Below are 17,700 nucleotides of genomic sequence, written 5' to 3'. Positions count from 1 at the left end.
GGGTTTTCCTGGCATGGTATAACCAAGAACAGGTTGAGGGAAAGTCTCTTATACTCTCCTCTCTCTCTGAGACCCTTTTCCAGATGACGTTGGTCATCACAACTTCTGTCTCCCTGAAACCAAAGGAATTTTAGCTTGTAGTTTCATTGACTTCAGTAGGACTGAATCATGTCTGACTCTAGATGGATTGGCCCTATATGACTAATGTTATAATCACTGGGCCGCTTACGCAATAGGCAGGCACTTCACAGGGAATAAATCCCATTTTTTCAGAAGTGTGCGCCTATTTCATGTGTGTTGGTAACATTTATATAATTACTACAAATTTTTTAAAAGTCACAATGTATAATTTTTTAAAAAAATGCCCCGTATTTCTTTTTGCCATTTAATTTTGAAGTGAAGCAGAAGTGGAGTTATTTGCCTCTCTGTCTTCTGAAATCTGAAATTACCCCCATCTTCTTGGGCTACAGTGTGGATAGTGTTATTATTTATTTATTGAATTTATTTAGTGCCCTATACCCGCAAGGTCTCAGGGCAGTTCACAGAATAAAATCAGAATATAAAACCACAAAATACATAATCAAAATAAAAACGACAACAATTCTTCCCCTGCTTCCACGATAAGCCTGCTTCCATTGAGAAGCAATACCTTGCTGGTAGCAAGTGATCTGGTGTTGACTGGGAAACGACAACTAATCCAGAATGCTGGCAGCTCTCAGGGCCTTCTGGCGGTTCCCTCACTGCAAGAAGTGAGGTTACAGGGAACCGGGCAGAGGGCCTTCTCAGTAGTGGCACCCGCCCTGTGGAACGCCCTCCCATCAGATGTCAAGGAAATAAACAACTGCCTGACTTTTAGAAGACATCTGAAGGCAGCCCTGTTTAGGGAAGTTTTTAATGACTGGTGTTTTAATGTATTTTTAATATTTTGTCAGAAGCCGCCCAGAGTGGCTGGGGAAAGCCAGCCAGGTGGGCGGGGTATAAATAATAAATTACAGTGGTACCTCCGGTTATGAACTTAATTCCTTCTGGAGGTCCGTTCTTAACCCAAAACCATTCTTAACATGAGGCGCGCTTTTGCAAATGGGGCCTCCCACTGCTGCTGTGTCGCCGGCACGCGACTTCCGCTCACATCCCAGGGCAAAGTTTGCAACCAGGAGCATCTACTTCCGGGTTAGCAGAGCTTGTTACCCAACGTGTTCATAAGGAGGACGGTACATAACCCGAGGTTCCACTGTATTACAGTGGTACCTTGGGTTACATACGCTTCAGGTTACATACGCGTCAGGTTACAGACTCTGCTAACCCAGAAATAGTACCTCAGGTTAAGAACTTTGCTTCAGGATAAGAACAGTTTCAGGTTAAGAACAGACCTCCGGAACAAATTAAGTACTTAACCCGAGTTACCACTCTTTATTATTATTATTATTATTATTATTATTATTATTATTATTATTATTATTATTTATCACAGACTGTAAGACAAAGCCCTCTGGATCAGACCAAAAACCTATCTAGGTCCCATGTTCTCTTTCCACAGTAGCCAACCAGAAGCCTCTGAGAAAGCCATCTGACAGCTTATCCACACTTTCCACACTTTTTATTTTATATTTTATATTAATAAAATTACTCCACAGAGGGAAGCCTCTTGAAGCAGTCTATCACCTATCAGCAATTATGAGCTGGGCTCATTAGGAATTATCAAGGAGATCAGACAGGGAGGAGGGGACCTTATAGAAATTGTTCCTGATTTCTGAAACAGCGTGTTTTTGCAGGGATGAACGCATTTTCTGTCATTTGCCGTCAGGTGTGATGAACTTCACTGTCACCACAATGGCACTCAAAAGTGAGAAACTCTGTGGTGGTGAGCAGACCGCCGTGCCAGAAAAGGGCCGAAGTGATACCTTGATCAAGTCTCTCCTTGTCCGGGTGAGTCTATAATACAGCATTTCTTCCTACCTCTGCAAATCCCCCTCCCCGTGACTATATGGATAGCTCACCTGGTTAGAGCATGGTGCTGATAACGCCAAGGTTGAAGGTTCAATCCCCATATGGGAGAGCTGCATATTCCTACATTGCAGGGGGTTGGACTAGATGTTCCTCAGGGTCCCTTCCATTTCTACGATTCTGTGATTCCCCCAACATGAGGCTACTTGAAGTATGAGAAGTGGGACATGACCTAATAATAATAATAATAATAATAATAATAATAATAATAAAAAAAAAAAAAAAATTTATTTATACCCCACCCTCCCCAGCCAGAGCCAGGCTCAGGGTGGCTAACCACAGTAAAATTACAGTAAAAACATAATAGGGAAAAGAAAAAGAAAAAAACCCAATTTAAAATACAGGTTAAAATGCAATTTAAAATGCAGCCTCATCAAAACCATAAGGGGAGGGAAACATAAGGGTCAGACTGAGTCGGAACCGAAGGCCAGGCGAACAGCTTTGTCTTGCAGGCCCTGTGGAAAGACTAGTATTCAGTATATATAATACACTGTGTGTATGTATATATGTGTGTGTGTGTGTGTATAATATATTAGACTAGTATTCATGACTACCTGTACCTCACCTGTTCTTGTGAGAAGGAGGACATGTTCTGAATGTTCAGCAAGAGATGTAAAAGAGGGAAAGCAATTATTATTTTTGGAATGGCCCCTAATTTCAGGAAAGAGCCTTTTCCTGGGATTCCCTGGAGAAGGACTGTACACACTCAGAAGTGAATATCTTTATTGTCAGCTCACGAGCAGAACTTGGCTACAGAAGCATCAGAGAAGCTTCTGTCCATTTCCTTCTCAACTGCTAGCAAAAAGAATACCATCTTTTTATTGCTGCTTTCCACTGGCTGACATTCTTCCACCTTCTTCCACAAGGTGTCTGGGACTAACACCTTCAGAGGAGCACATATTACTCTGCTGCTTCTGAATGACAAGGGTGAAGGGAGAGACTTTTGAGACGCGTCCCCCCCCCCCATGAAACACACCAGGTGTTTAAATCTGAAGGCTATGTGAATATGTTGATGGTTTGAAAACTGATTTTTTTCTCTCTCCCCATCCCTGGCAGCCTGAGGGCGTCCTGGCTGAGAAAGCTCATAGCTCTCTGTTGTGCCCTGAAGGTCAGTAGCACCTAACACCTTTTAACCTAAGCGCCAAAAAGAGGTTTCAGGATGAAAGGCAAGCTGCATGCACCACCACTTAGGCCTTATCCACACGTGTGGGGGGGGGGACTGCTCTTTAGCACTCAATTGGCAATTCAGGTTTCCCTTGAATCACCACTTTTTCTGATCTATCACTAAGTACAATGGTACCTCGGGTTACATACGCTTCAGGTTACATATGCTTCAGGTTACACACTCCACTAAGCCAGAAATAGTGCTTCAGGTTAAGAACTTTGCTTCAGGATAAGAACAGAAATCGGGCTCCGCCGGCGCAGCGGCAGCAGGAGGCCCCATTAGCTAAAGTGGTACTTCAGGGTAAGAACAGTTTCAGGTTAAGAACGGACCTCCGGAACGAATTAAGTACTTAACCTGAGGTACCACTGTAGTGGGTTTTCCCTGATTAGGAAACAAAACAAAACACCAAATCGCTGGTGCGAGGGCAAGGACTGAGCTGGAACAGGACAATGACATGGGGCGGGGTGGGGGAGAAGCTTTGCCCTGCTGCAGCCTTACCCCCAGCTCTGAATTGTTCCTGCCTATCCCTGCTAAGGGACGCGGGTGGCACTATTGGTTAAACCACAGAGCCTAGGACTTGCCGATCAGAAGGTCAGCTGTTCAAATCCCCACAACGGGGTGAGCTCCCGTTGTTCGGTCCCTGCTCCTGCCAACCTAGCAGTTCAAAGGACATCAAAGTGCAAGTAGATAAATAGGTACCACTCCGGCGGGAAGGTAAACGGCGTTTCCGTGCGCTGCTCTGGTTCGCCAGAAGCGGCTTAGTCATGCTGGCCACATGACCCGGAAGCTGTACGCTGGCTCCCTCGGCCAATAAAGCGAGATGAGCGCCGCAACCCCAGAGTCGGTCACAACTGGACCTAATGGTCAGGGGTCCCTTTACCTTTCATCCCTGCTAAGCAGAATGAGAGGAAAGGCCCCACTGTTGCCAATGGAAGAGCAGGCATGAGGACTGGGGGCGGTGAGGAATTCCATTGTGGCCGAATTTGGCTTCACTTGCAGAGCTTTCTGTGTACACCTCTGTTACCCTCAAATTAACCACGTATTCATCTCATTGTCAGGAGGTTCTGCTTCAGATTCATTCTCCTTGGAGCTTCCTGAGGATGTCGTGCCAGATTCTGCCAGGGCCCAGGTGTCTGTTCTTGGTAAGAAATTGAGCTGGTTCTGCGCGCTAAGTTTTCAGCAGGTGTATACATACATGAACAAATGTGGTAGACATAAGGAGATACTGAGAAGAGGCGCAATGAGTCTGTAGCCCCTGTGCACACATTCCTCGTGTGCAAGGCATAATTGAGTAGAGACTGGATCAGAGCCACACACTGTCAGCCCTGGCTCTGCCATCAGAACTTCTTTCTTCAACAGCCAAGTGTTGCATGTAGTTGTATGGTAAGCCCAAGAAAAACTTGTTCACAGGCTTCATTCAGTTAGGAAATTGGCTGCTGAAGAACGAAGACTCAACCTTGGTGGCAGGGCCCTGCTCTTGTCTGTACAAGGTGCTGCCTTCCATTCAGCAGCAGAGCAAGCCGATCAAGTGCCCGGGGCGGCGTGCGTGTCCTGCGTCCAGGGGCGGGGCCAGCCACCCACAGGGGCGGGGCCAGCCACATGAATCCCAGGAATGTGGTGGTGAATGGTGGAACATATTATTATTATTATTATTATTATTATTATTATTATTATCGTCATCATCATCATCCCTTCCTGCAGACTTGTAGGGTGTTATGTACTGAGTTGAATAGGATTCAGAATGCAGCAGTCTGATTGGTCCACAGCAGCCACCCAATCCAGCTCCAGGTGGAAGTGAATCTGCAACCTGACTGGCCTACAGGAGAATCCCGGAATTAGCCAATCACGTGGGGCCCATTGTGTAAATAATGTATATAAAGCAGACATTGTGGGGGAACTTCCATTCCTCCTCACAACTATGAGCAGAATAAAGAGCATGAAATCCACTCTCAACTCCGAGTATATTTCATAGGGCAAAAAGATGGCTGCCCCCAGGCACATATGGCAGCCATCTTCCTTTCATACAAGGATGCTGTGAGCTGCGTATTAGCCAGCCCAGGGAGAGAGAAAAAGCCTATTTAATTAGAGAGCGTTTATCTGAACTGCACCTAATGTGCTTTGCAAAGCTCTCTGGGAATCCATTTTTGTACATTTTCCAAGCTTAGTAGCCATGGTGTTGTGCCATTCAATCACTTCCTGGGAGCATTTCAAAAGGGAATCCCCTCTGCGTGACCACAGAGCTGCTCTAAGCAGCTTGAAGTGTTTAAAAGTTCAAAGAAAGAAGGTTTGATAGAGCTTCTCCCCAGCTACATGATCCCAGCTAATGAGGGATTACACTGTAAACAGAAAATCTTGTATTGCAATGCAATCAAACTGAGCTGGTTATGTGAGGGCCATCACTGCAGATAAACACAATCAGTTGCAGACCCTATTTTCCAGGGACAATCCCAGATTTACAGAAGACATCCCGGTTTCTGATTTGATCCCATAATGTCCCCCTTTTCCTTGGGACGTCCCAGTTTTCATTGGAGCAATGTTGGAGGGTGTACAATTGTTTTGCCCTTGCTATGAATGTGAGGGGAGGGAATCTATCCTGACTGCTGACGGCTACTGGGCTGATGCTCCCTCTTTTGCCACAATGTGCCGAATAGGCACATAGGATGCCGACTTACACCGAATTGGACAAACAGTCCATCTAGCTCAGCACTGTGTACACTGCTTTCAGGGGTTTCAGGCCAGGTTCTCTCTCAATACAACCTGGGAATGGCAGGGATCGAACCTGGAACCTGGAACCCTCTGCCTGCAGAGCAAATACTCTACCACTGAGCTATGGCCCTTTGCTTTTGGTTTCATGAAACTTTGGTCTCGTTGCCTGGGCGACGGGATCAGAGTTCCACCTATCCTGCTCTTGAACATCATGAGCATTTCCACTTCCTTTTGCAAGGGGATTCTTTTCATTTGTGAAAGCTTCAGTAAAAGTGCCCTTTATACAGGAATACAGTACAGGGTAAGCGACGCGGGTGGCGCTGTGGGTTAAATCGCAGAGCCTAGGGCTTGCCGATCAGAAGGTTGGCGGTTTGAATCCCCGCAATGGGGTGAGCTCCCGTTGATCGGTCCCTGCTCCTGCCAACCTAGCAGTTCGAAAGCACGTCAAAGTGCAAGTAGATAAATAGGTACCGCTCCAGCGGGAAGGTAAACGGCGTTTCCGTGCGCTGCTCTGGTTCGCCAGAAGCGGCTTAGTCATGCTGGCCACATGACCCGGAAGCTGTGTGCCGGCTCCCTCAGCCAATAAAGCGAGATGAGCTCCGCAACCCCAGAGTCAGCCACGACCGGACCTAATGGTCAGGGGTTCCTTTACCTTTACTTACAGTACAGGGTCTGTGAATGTGGCAATAGTGTGGCAATGGAAGCAAAGGACCCCGAGTTGGGTGCATGCCGTTGGTGATGTGGAGGGGGCATTTGGATCAAATTCTGGGATAGGGTTGGTCTTTTGTGTCATGTGATCAAGGGGGGCGGAGCAACGCTCAACCAGTTGGAAAGAGGGTAACTTTGTATTCACATCTGGCCAGGTGATATCATGGGGACGGCACTGCAGAACTTGGACAAACTGGTTCAGATGCCCAGTGGTTGCGGGGAGCAAAACATGGTGTTGTTTGCCCCCATCATCTACGTGCTGCAGTACTTGGAAAACACAGGACAGATGGATGAGGAGCTGAAGACAAAAGCGCTGGGCTACCTGCAGTCAGGTCTGTCATTTGCTTCTCTAGAGTCCTTTCTGTTGGGGATAATTCAGACTGAAATTCCCAGGTGTCAAAAAAAGGTTATTTGTGTATGCCACTACTGTAGCCCATGTTATGTTAGCCCCCAAATGGAAAATGAGAGAGGTCCCAAAACAAAGAAGAGTGGCAACTTGACAGAATATGCACAGCTTGCAGAATTAACATATAAAATAAGAGAACAAGAAGGAAGATGAAGTTAATGGACTATGCAAAATTAGATAAACTAACAGGAAGGATTCGAAACCGGCGAGACCAGAAATTCACGAAAGACTGGAGTAAATTTACAGAGTATTTGAAAAGTAATTGTGAAGAACAGATGACATTTGTAGGGGTGCAAGAAGTTTTGTGAGGAGTATTATTAGAAGTATTGTAAAAAAAGGACAAGGGGGAAGATGATTCGTTAAGAGATGTAAAGGCAATATAAAGTTAAGAAATGCATAAGAAGTGGTTAAAACGGTGGATCATCAGAGGTGCTGATGGAAGTCCAAAAAGATTGTATAAGTGATAAGTTTTGTGGTGCATTTTATAATTTATATATTAAAATTTAATTAAAAAAATAATAAAAAATAAGAGAACAAGAAAAACATACGTTTAAAGAAGACTGGAAAATGTTTATTGAATATATGGGAAATAAATACAGCTGGAAACACTGGCAGCATCAAGATAAATTCACCTGTGTAAATAAGCTTTGATAGATGCAATAATGGTATACTGAATGGTATAGTTTTTGTAAAATATGCAGGGATTTATGATATGTAAAATGAACCATGGAAAGAGTTATGCTGCGCAGGAAGCTCATGGTGCAAGCTCAGAGTTTTGCATCAATGGGCCTATATAACAATTGTGGGGCTGGGTGTGTGTTGTGTGTTGCGCAGATGTCCAAAGTCTTTCACCCTCCGATCCTCAGTTTTCTTTTTCTCCCCCCCCAAGGGTACCAGAGACAACTTCAGTACAAACACAGGGATGGTTCTTATAGTGCATTTGGAGAGAGTGATGGGCAAGGCAATACGTGGTGAGTCATAGAACTGTAGAGCTGGAAGAGACCCCATACAACTCCCATCAGCCCTAACCACCATGTCCAGTGGTCAGATATGATGGAAGTTGTAAATTAAACTTGTATAAGAGGGCAGGAAAACTTGAGGCAGCTGGAGGCAGTCACATTTGTGAATGGGGATAAACAACCCTGAATCAGTAACCTTTGAAAACAACCCAGCCATTATTTGCTTTCTCCATCTCTCCTCAAGGCTGACAGCTTTTGTGATCAAGGTTTTCAGCAAAGCTGAGGAATATACCTTCATAGACGATGAGGATATCCAGGCTGCTTTGCGGTGGTTGGCAAGTAACCAGCAGCCCGATGGCTCCTTTGCCAATGTGGGGAAACTCTTCCACAGAACAATGAAGGTAAGAGTTCAGAAAGGTGCAGTCTTTAATGAAAGTGCTTTCATTTGCCAGACATCAATGTACAGTGGTACCTCGGGTTATGTTATGTACTGAAGTTCTCACCCTGGGCCAGCAGGGGGATACTGTAGATAGTTATGCAAATGAAGGATCAAAAGTGACGTTCAGTGATTGGATAGTTTTAGAAAGTTGTTACAGTAACAAGGTACTGGAGCTCTATATAAGCAGGCTGACTGAGCCCTTCAGTTCAGTTCTGACCTCAGAATAAAGAAGAGCTGTTTGAAGAATCGCTGTGTCGTCTGATATGTTCGCCCACAATTTAACAGGTTAAGTACTTAATTCGTTCCGGAGGTCTGTTCTTAACCTGAAACTGTTCTTAACCTGAAGCACCACTTTAGCTAATGGGGCCTCCTGCTGCCGCCGCGCCGCCGGAGCACGATTTCTGTTCTTATCATGAAGCAAAGTTCTTAACCTGAAGCACTATTTCTGGGTTAGCGGAGTCTGTAACCTGGTGTATGTAACCTGAAGCATATGTAACCCGAGGTACCTCTGTACAATTCTTTTTCACAATCACAGTTGCTGCTCACAGCACACACTGTGTAGAATACAATGCCAGATCACCCTTGTATTGTGGTACATGCTGCTGCTAAATGCAATAAAAAATGCAGTAGGTCATGTGTATCATGTCTTTTTTTTAAAATCCCATGTATGTGCATCCCTCAGGAGTTAATGCAAGCTAATGAAGCAATACCTCTGTTAATTTGCACAGGGGGGAAGAAGAAACTGGATCCACAGAAATGGCTAGATAGGGAGCAATCTCTTTTAGAGAGAGGTGTGTAGAAGAGAGATTCCTCTCCCGTAGCAGAGTTAAACATAATGATGATTGCTCCAAGCACATTGAAACTTGTTTAGATTTGTATCTGCCCTCAGCCACCTTTAAACTAATGTTCCCCACACAAAAAAACTTAGGCTAGAATAAATCACAGACACTTAGCTTTGCAAATAAGTGAATAGTTAACTCACAGAGTTTCCAGATGTTACAGCAGACAAGTCTCCATCCATTGGCAGTAAAATGAAGATGGAAAAGGTTCCAAGGATCATGTAATCTCTGAGGTAGCAAGATGCAGGCTATGAAATCTCCTTTTAGAGAGATTCAGATCACATGCAGGGAGCCAAGGACACATTGCTTCTTGCTTGTTCTAAGAAGCAGGAAGAAAAAAGGTTTGAGAAGAGGGGTTGGGAGCAAAGCCGACTGAGCGCCTTCTAAGCCACACCCACTTGCAACCTGAGCTCTGGGCTGAGGTTAACTCATTAATGCATACAAGTGTGAGTCAATAACTGTATAGTACAACAAATTGTCTCCCACTCCAGCAAGGACCCTGTTACCCCAAGGGTCTCTGTGAGGGGCAGACTTCACTTACCAAGGTGCCCTTCCATTGTAGCAAACATTTAACCTTGCGGTGTGGTTGTCACTCCTCCTTGCCACAGGCCTCTCTCTCTCTCTCTCTCAAGTCCTTTGCCTAAGGACAGCATATTGTACTAGACTAGGTTGAGCACTATAAATACTGCTGTCCCTACTGACTCCTGAAAGACCTTAGCATCCATGTTAATTGCTGTTTCATTTTTGCCCTTCATGCAAAAATCATCTCACGGTCTCGTTCCATCTTTCCCTCTTTTGCCATGTGCTTCACAGGGAGGTGTAAATAATGTGATCTCTCTTACTGCTTATATCATTGGTGCGCTCCTGGAGGCCAAAAAGCCACTTGAGGTGAGTGTTGTTCAGTCTCGGGCCATGTGCGCATGACCATTTGCTCAGTCCCACCACTGGTGATTGAAGCCAAGTGCACATGACATTAGCTGCAATCCATATGTATCCTGTAGATTCTTGAGACATACTCTTGTCTGATGCTTTTCCCCTCAAACCAGCGCCCGTACAATTTGAAAATGCAAGTTGTGTCTTAGCTGAGACATGCACATTTGAGGCGGCCATTGTGCATGCACAGCTGACGGCATCCTTGAATATGAGCTCCATTGCTTGTAAGGGCTGGGAAACAAATGAGGCAGTGTCAGGGGCACCAACTCCTAGGAGCTGAGGTCCTTTGAGCTTGCTCCCCCCCCCATATTTGTTAGCAGGGGCTGGGCCCCCTCAATGTTTGTCTGAGTGGGATGCCTCGATGTGACACTGTCACACATGATGCCTGGACTTTGCATGCTTGTGCGGGCCAAAAATGTGTCGGCTCTTTCTCCTCCTCTTCCTCTTCCTCCTGCCATGGCTGCGGCGTGAGGAGGAGGAGGAGACGCCAGCCATGGAAGATGAGCTGGCGCATGACACCCAGATGTCTCTAATAATAATAATAATAATTTTTATTTATACCCTGCCCTCCCCGGCCAGAGCCGGACTCAGGGCAGCTAACACCAGTAAAATTACAGTAAAAACATAATGGGGGGAGGGAACCGATTTAAAATGCAGGTTAGAATGCAATTTAAAATGCAGCCTCATTTTAAAAGTAGCCCATATATCAAAACCATAAGGGAAGGGAAACATAAGGGTCAGACTGAGTCCATGTATCATGGGCCATGTCCAGCGTCTGGGTGCCACAGATGAAATCGTGACATTGTGTGTGATGCCCCAATATGACATTGTGTTGTTGTGCATGACATCAGCCCCCCCCCATTTCTTTTGGAGTTGACAAGTCTGGGTAGTGTGCATTAGGAAAAGACACCCCCAGCCCCTCTCTGGTGTGTGTACAGTAAGCGCAAATGCAACTTGAAATACAGTGGGTCCAGGAGGGGGTGGGAGAGCGACCTTGCTGTTTTGCTGTTTTAATCCTGACCGGCAGGGTGTTAGTTTGCTTGCAGTGGCTAAGAGCTGAATGTTTCGCTTCCTTGGATGCCTTAGAGCAGACATGTTCAACTGGTCGACTGCGATCGACAGGTTGCTCCCCGGGGTGTTCCTGGTTAATCGGGGGTGTTCCTGGTTGACAGTGGGATTAAATAAATTGTCAAAGGAATGCCTTCACCCCCCCATGCAAGATCTCTCTGCTGCCATGGCAGCAGCACAGGAAGCTGTGTTCGGCAGGAAGTGCAAGTAAGCGTGACGCTTCCAAGTGGAAGTACTAGTCAGGCTGATGATCAATCTTTTGCATCCTCCCCTAAAATTAAAAGGTAAAGAACCCTGCCCCCCCAAAAGAAGGTTAAGTACTCTGAGTAACCCTCCCCCCAAAAAGCTCAACAACTTGGGGCAACCCACCCCACGCATGCTCCTCCTCCCTCCAATTACAATGGCTAAATCACTTTCAGTTTTTTTATACTGGGAGCAGATCGCAGTCTCTTGCCAGTTGGACGTACCTGCCATAGAGTAAACAGTCTATTCAAATGCATGGCAAATTGACAGTCGGCCGAGACAAAAACAAAGCAAAACAAAACAAAACACTGCTTTCAAGATCATTGGATGCAGTCACGTCCCTGAAGTCTCCTTTGACTAGATACACGTAACAAAATGGGAATATTGAGTTTCCAGACTTGACATTTGGACTTGCTCTTTCTCATAAAAAGCTAAGGCAATGATCAGACATCGCCCCAGGGAAGTGCCACCCCACGCTTGTCCACACCTTTCCAGGGCACAGGTCCACTCTTTAAAGCTGAAGCATAACAAACAGCAATTTGGGTTTTCGGCTGATTGCCATTTGCTCCCATTCAGCAGCAAAGAGCGGATTTTCACAAGGAAAGCTCTGAAGCGGGGGGTGGGGGGGGAGAGTGTTCAAACAAAGAGTTGTAAAGCATGGAACATGACTGGAAAGCACAAAGGAAAGGAAAGCGTTGATAAGCCTTCCCTTTAAATGAAGAACTCACCTTGCTGCCTGCAATCACAGCTGAGGGCTTGTCCACACTTCTTCTTGTTTTGTGCTTAGAAAGCACGGTTCCAAGTGGCGCTTTGTTTGTCCTCCTGCTTCCCCTGGGGAAACATGCTGCTTACTGCTGGACAAATGTCAATTGGTAATTCTGCCCATTGACTTTTGTTCCGGGAGAAGCGGAAGTATGGACAAGACAAGGAAGTGGAGCTCTAACTAGTGACTGCCCTTGGGGTTTGGTGCAGTGCGGCGGATTCAACTTTGTCCTAAGGAAATAGCTGGTGTGAACATGCCTAGTGTATTTTGCCTTTCCAGTGGCCCACAATCATATTCAATCACTGCTACAAGGACAGGTCTTCTTAACACTTTGCCCTGCTACTTGTTTCTTTCTCTTCCAGGATCCAGTAGTGAAGAATGGCTTGGACTATCTCAAAACGACTGTCTCGGACACGACAGATATTTATGTGCAGGGATTGTTGGCATATGTCTTCACATTAGCTGGAGATGTAGCCATGAGACAAATGTTGCTTACCAAGCTAGACCAGCAAGCCATCAAGTCAGGTACTGAGGAGAATATGATGTCAACAATCATGGTCTAATAGTTTGTCTTCAGATTGAAATCCAATGCACAATTCGTACGATGCACTATTTCAGATTGTGTATGTGTAGGGGTGAGTCCAGTCCTATTTTTATAGAAAAAGAGGTGCCAGAACTCAATATGAACACCTCCCTTGTACTCTTATAATGGCAACAGCGCCCACCTGAGAGGTGCCAGAACTCGCAAGAACTGAAAAAAATCCCTGGGTGAATCACATATTGTGTATCACTGTCTTGATATTAAGTACATATTAAGTAAAGTGTGTTCTGTCCACCGGCTAGATACAGTGGATGCTTGGGTTGCCAACGTGATCTGTGTGGGAGGCACGTTCGCAACCCACAGCGTTCGCAACCGCAGTGGCGCATCTGCGCACGCGCGGGTTGCAATTCGCCGCTTCTGCGCATGTGCAATTTAGCACTTCTATGCATGCACAACCACCGAAACCCGGAAGTAACTGTTCTGGTACTTCCGGGTTTTGGCATGTCCGTAACCCGAAAGAATGCATCCTGAAGCGTCTGTAACCTGAGGTATGACTGTACTTTGTTTACAGTGCATTAAATAAGCCTGTTAATTCCGAGCACAATTCAAAGCACTGACCTAAATGGCCTTGGCCCACTATACCTTAAGGAGTGTCTCCACCTCCATCTTTCAGCCCGGTCAGTGAGGGGGGGGGCTGCCTCTGAAGGCGGTTCGGAAACTTCAGCTGATACAGAATTCAGCAACCAGCTTGCTAGCCAGGGGTGGAGGAAGGGGGGTGCGGTGGGTGCGTTTCGCCCTGGGTGTCACCACTGAGGGGGGGTGACAAAATGCCAAGTGGCACTCACCGTGGGGCCTGCAGCGCACCAGAGCCATGTGTCTCTCCTGGGAGAGACGCAGTGGCTTGGGCACGCACAGGCTCCATGCTGCCCCAAACGGTCCGCCCACTGCCTCCCCCTCGTCTGTAGGGCGGCTGATTGGGAGGAGGCAGGCAGACTCTGGAGGCCCTGCAGTGCGCCCCACCCTCACCCCACCCCTATGGGTGGCTCGCCTCACCCCTGGGCGTGGTGCCCCAGGCGCATGAGCAGCTTCCTCTGCTGCTGCCCTTGGCAAGACGGTTTGAGCATATAACCCAATCCTGGCTCAAGACCACATTACCTCAAGGACTACCTCTCCCCATGTGAACTGACCTGGAGCCTGTGATCATCATCTTTAAACCTTCTTTGTGTGCCTCCTTCATGCGATGTCTGGAGAGGAGAACAGGCCTTTTCTTTCTTGGCTCTCCACTTGTGGGATGTTCTCCCCTGAAAGGCTTACCTGACGCCTTTACTACATATCTTTAGGTGCCAAGCAAAAGCTTTCCTCTACAACCAGGTCTTTGGCCTTAAGCTATCTGTGGCCTTTGAGAAGTGGGTGGGATGTTTTAAATATACCGTATTTTTCGCACTATAAGACGCACCAGACCACAAGATGCACCTAGTTTTTTGGAGGAGGAAAACAAGAAAGAAAAAATTCTGAATCTCAGAAGCCAGAACAGCAAGAGGGATCGCTGTGCAGTGAAAGCAGCAATCCCTCTTGCTGTTCTGGCTTCTGGGATAGCTGCGCAGCCTGCCTTCGCTCCATAAGACGCACACACATTTCCCCTTACTTTTTAGGAGGGAAAAAGTGAGTCTTATAGAGCAAAAAATACGGTATTTCTTTTTCCTCTTGATTTTAATGTATCTATGTGGGTTGCTTGGTGGTTTGGCTGGCTGGCTGGTTTTAAGCTGCCTTGGATTGCCCTGGGCAAAATAAAGCGACTAACATATTCAATAAGATTCAGTAAAATAAAATTCAATAAAATAAAATATTAAGAGTTTTCCCTGGATTAATCCTAGCATGAGGAGTGGGTACAAATTCCATTCCTGAGCGCAGCTTCCCAGTGTCAGTGCATGTTCACAGGAGCAACTACAGGCCATGAGCTCGCCCTTAACCCAAAACCCATTTCACCAACCTCAGATTGGCTCTTCCAAACATACAAGTTTCACTTTTCTTTGGTAGGAGGGCAGATCTATTGGAGCCCCAGGACTGCCCCAGCATCCACCGAGAATCCTTGGTCCCAGCCTGAGTCTGTGAGTGTGGAGCTGACAGCATATGTGCTTCTGGCTAGGCTTTCGCCCCAAAACGTCAGCAAAGAGGATATCAAGAAGGCCACAGACATTGTGGCCTGGCTGGCGAAGCAGCAGAATGCCTATGGAGGCTTTGCCTCAACTCAGGTAATGTTTCCTCTCTCACGGCTGGAGCCTGTATATCCACTGTGACTTCCCCACCACATCTGGCTGCCTCAGAATCTTATAAGCCCATAAACTAAATTCTAGACCCACATCAGTTGGGTTCTTTAAAGTTACATTGCTGCTTCCCACCCACCCCATTTGGACTGAAGTGGGGAGTCACAGTGGATCATGAAATTGACCCTGAGGATCATCCAGTCCAACCCCATATGAAGCTGCCCCGTGCGGGGATCGAACCTGCAACCTTGGTGTGATCAGCACCATGTTCTAACCAACTGAGCTATCCAGGCAGTGTAGGTGACCCGATGTAACAGAGGAAAATTGGACAGAAATGAAAACATTTTCCTCATCTTAACAACAAGCCGCACCTGCCAAAATTCCCTCTTCCAAAAGACTCAGGGTTTTCTTATGACAGTTTAAGTCCATCTATCCTCCAACGAGGTGGCAGTTCATCCCATTTCCAACAGCCCTGCTAGGTAGGGAGGTTAGACTGAAAGATAATTATTGTTATTTATAAAATTTGTACACTGTCTGAAGATCCGAGGGCAGTTCACAATAGAGCAGCAGATTAAAGCAGTGGCATTAGGACTAGGGGCAGAACTCTTTCCCCCTGAGCCCTTTCCCCAGTGAGTTCTCCAGTGAGGTGTTTCCAGATCCACTGCAGAAATGATCCCTCTGCAGGATACATTTTAAGAAAATGCCAGTGTTCCTGAGAGGCTGGCCCTACTGCAGGGTGATAAAGCTGGGTGGATAGACCCAGTCTTGCTCTCTCAAGGCAATGCTCTCTCAAGGTAGTCCACTGAGACCCTACCTGCCCGCGGACTGTCTCACCAGAGTGGTGCATGCTCTGGTTATCTCCCACTTGAACTATTGCAATATGCTCTACATGGGGCTGCCTTTGAAGGTGACCCGGAAACTACAATTAATCCAGAATGCGGCAGATAGACTGGTGGCTTGAAGTGGCTGCCAAGACTACATAATGCCAGTCCTGAAAGACCTACATTGGCTCCCACTACGTTTCTGAGCACAATTCAGAGTGTTTAAAGCCCTAAACGGCCTTGGTCCAGCATACCTGAAGGAGCGTCTCCACCCTCATAGTTCAACCAGGACACTGAGGTCTAGCACTGAGGGCCTTCTGGTGGTTCCCTCACTGTGAGAAGTGAGGTTACAGGGAACCAGACAGAGGGCCTTCTCGGTAGTGGCGCCCACCCTGTGGAACACCCTCCTATCAGATGTCAAGGAAATAAACAACTACCTGACTTTTAGAAGACATCTGAAGGCAGCCCTGTTTAAGGAAGTTTTTAATGATTGATGTTTTTAATAACTGGTGTTTTAATGTATTTTTAATATTTTGTTGGAAACCCAGCCAGCTGGGCAGGGTATAAATAAATTATTATTATTACTACACTGCAACTGTTCTCCTTTCCCAGGACACAGTGGTTGCACTCCAAGCCCTCGCCAAATATGGAGCAGTCACATACACTAGATCTGAAGACCTATTGATAACGGTGAAATCTGACAAGACCTTCCAGCAGTCATTCCACGTGGACGACACCAATCGGTTGGTTCTGCAGCAGGCTACCCTCCCAGATATACCTGGGGAGTACGCCATGCAAGCCTCTGGCAAAGGCTGTGGATATGTCCAGGTGAGTGATGATTCTTCAAGGAAGGCAAGGCTGCAATTGGTCCTCCAGAAATAGACTGGAAAGAGAAGTTGCTGAATTGCAACTTATTACCAAACTTAAAACCATGGAGAGACCTGATCTGAATAGAGGCATTGGATTCTTATCTCATTATACACGATAAAGCTATCTTTAGCCATCTCACCCCTTGTTTTTTCCTGTAAGACCGATTGCAGTCGTTAACAGTCGTCAACAGGTTTACCACACCTATCAGCCAGTCACCCATTCCCACCACCCTTCTGAGTAATACCCCTCCCCACCGTCTCACTATATATAAGGGTCTGGTGACTTCGGTTTCAGTGAATCTGAAGAAGTGTGCATGCACATGAAAGCTCATACCAATAACAAACTTAGTTGGTCTCTAAGGTGCTACTGGAAGGAATTTTCTTATTTCTATGTGTGCCTAATGCAGTATACTCAAAACTACAAACATAGTAAAAATAGAGGTAGGTAAAAACAGAATAAATTTTCAAACATGAGCGCACATTGATTAGAAAACTTTGCAAAGATGCTGGTTTCTTATTTAAGGGAACTGAGAGACACCCTTGCCTGAGATCATAAAGGATTTCACGGTATCCAAAAAGCATTTATCCAATGGACTGAGGGGTGGAAATGAGTAACTGGTAGATGCAAGGACACTAAAACATTCCTAAAAGGTGTGAGCTTTTGAGAGCTCCAGCCAGACTGCATGTTATCGTTATGCAACTCTGCAACTGTTGTGTTTTTGGTGCCTGTCCCATATCAGGCAGTCTTGCGATACAATATCCCTCCCTCGAAGAACGAAGACACCTTCACCCTGGATGTGAAAGCAGTAGGGAAAGGATGTGAACAAGTGGCAGCCCCTCGCTTCCTGACCCTTCACATCAGTGCAAGGTGAGAGGCAGCGAGCCTGCCAAAATTCATGTATGCCTATCCCTGAATGTAGACTTGTTCAGCTGGTAATGATCAGTTCCACTTCAAATTGAGTATTGTTTAGC

At 46.3% G+C, this 17,700-nt stretch overlaps 1 protein-coding gene across 2 annotated transcripts in view; it reads left to right on the top strand.

The window, feature by feature from the left end:
* A2ML1 (alpha-2-macroglobulin like 1) overlaps positions 1–17,700 on the top strand; it is a 52,431-nt gene that overhangs the window by 29,027 nt on the left and 5,704 nt on the right. The window contains exons 21-31 of one of the 2 annotated variants that reach the window (XM_082204550.1): positions 1,805–1,926; positions 3,061–3,112; positions 4,228–4,311; positions 6,739–6,915; positions 7,879–7,960; positions 8,193–8,349; positions 10,040–10,114; positions 12,596–12,758; positions 14,812–15,026; positions 16,472–16,687; positions 17,469–17,596. In XM_082204550.1, coding sequence (XP_082060676.1) covers positions 1,805–1,926; positions 3,061–3,112; positions 4,228–4,311; positions 6,739–6,915; positions 7,879–7,960; positions 8,193–8,349; positions 10,040–10,114; positions 12,596–12,758; positions 14,812–15,026; positions 16,472–16,687; positions 17,469–17,596 — 1,471 coding nt within the window. The remainder of the gene's footprint in view (positions 1–1,804; positions 1,927–3,060; positions 3,113–4,227; positions 4,312–6,738; positions 6,916–7,878; positions 7,961–8,192; positions 8,350–10,039; positions 10,115–12,595; positions 12,759–14,811; positions 15,027–16,471; positions 16,688–17,468; positions 17,597–17,700) is intronic. The other variant, XM_082204551.1, reaches the window with a different exon arrangement.

The sequence above is a fragment of the Podarcis vaucheri genome, assembly GCF_965113315.1.
Source record: "Podarcis vaucheri genome assembly, chromosome: 17".
In the NCBI taxonomy this organism is placed as follows: domain Eukaryota; kingdom Metazoa; phylum Chordata; class Lepidosauria; order Squamata; family Lacertidae; genus Podarcis; species Podarcis vaucheri.
Note: the sequence above shows the minus strand (reverse complement) of the source record. Positions and strands in the feature narration are given on the sequence as shown.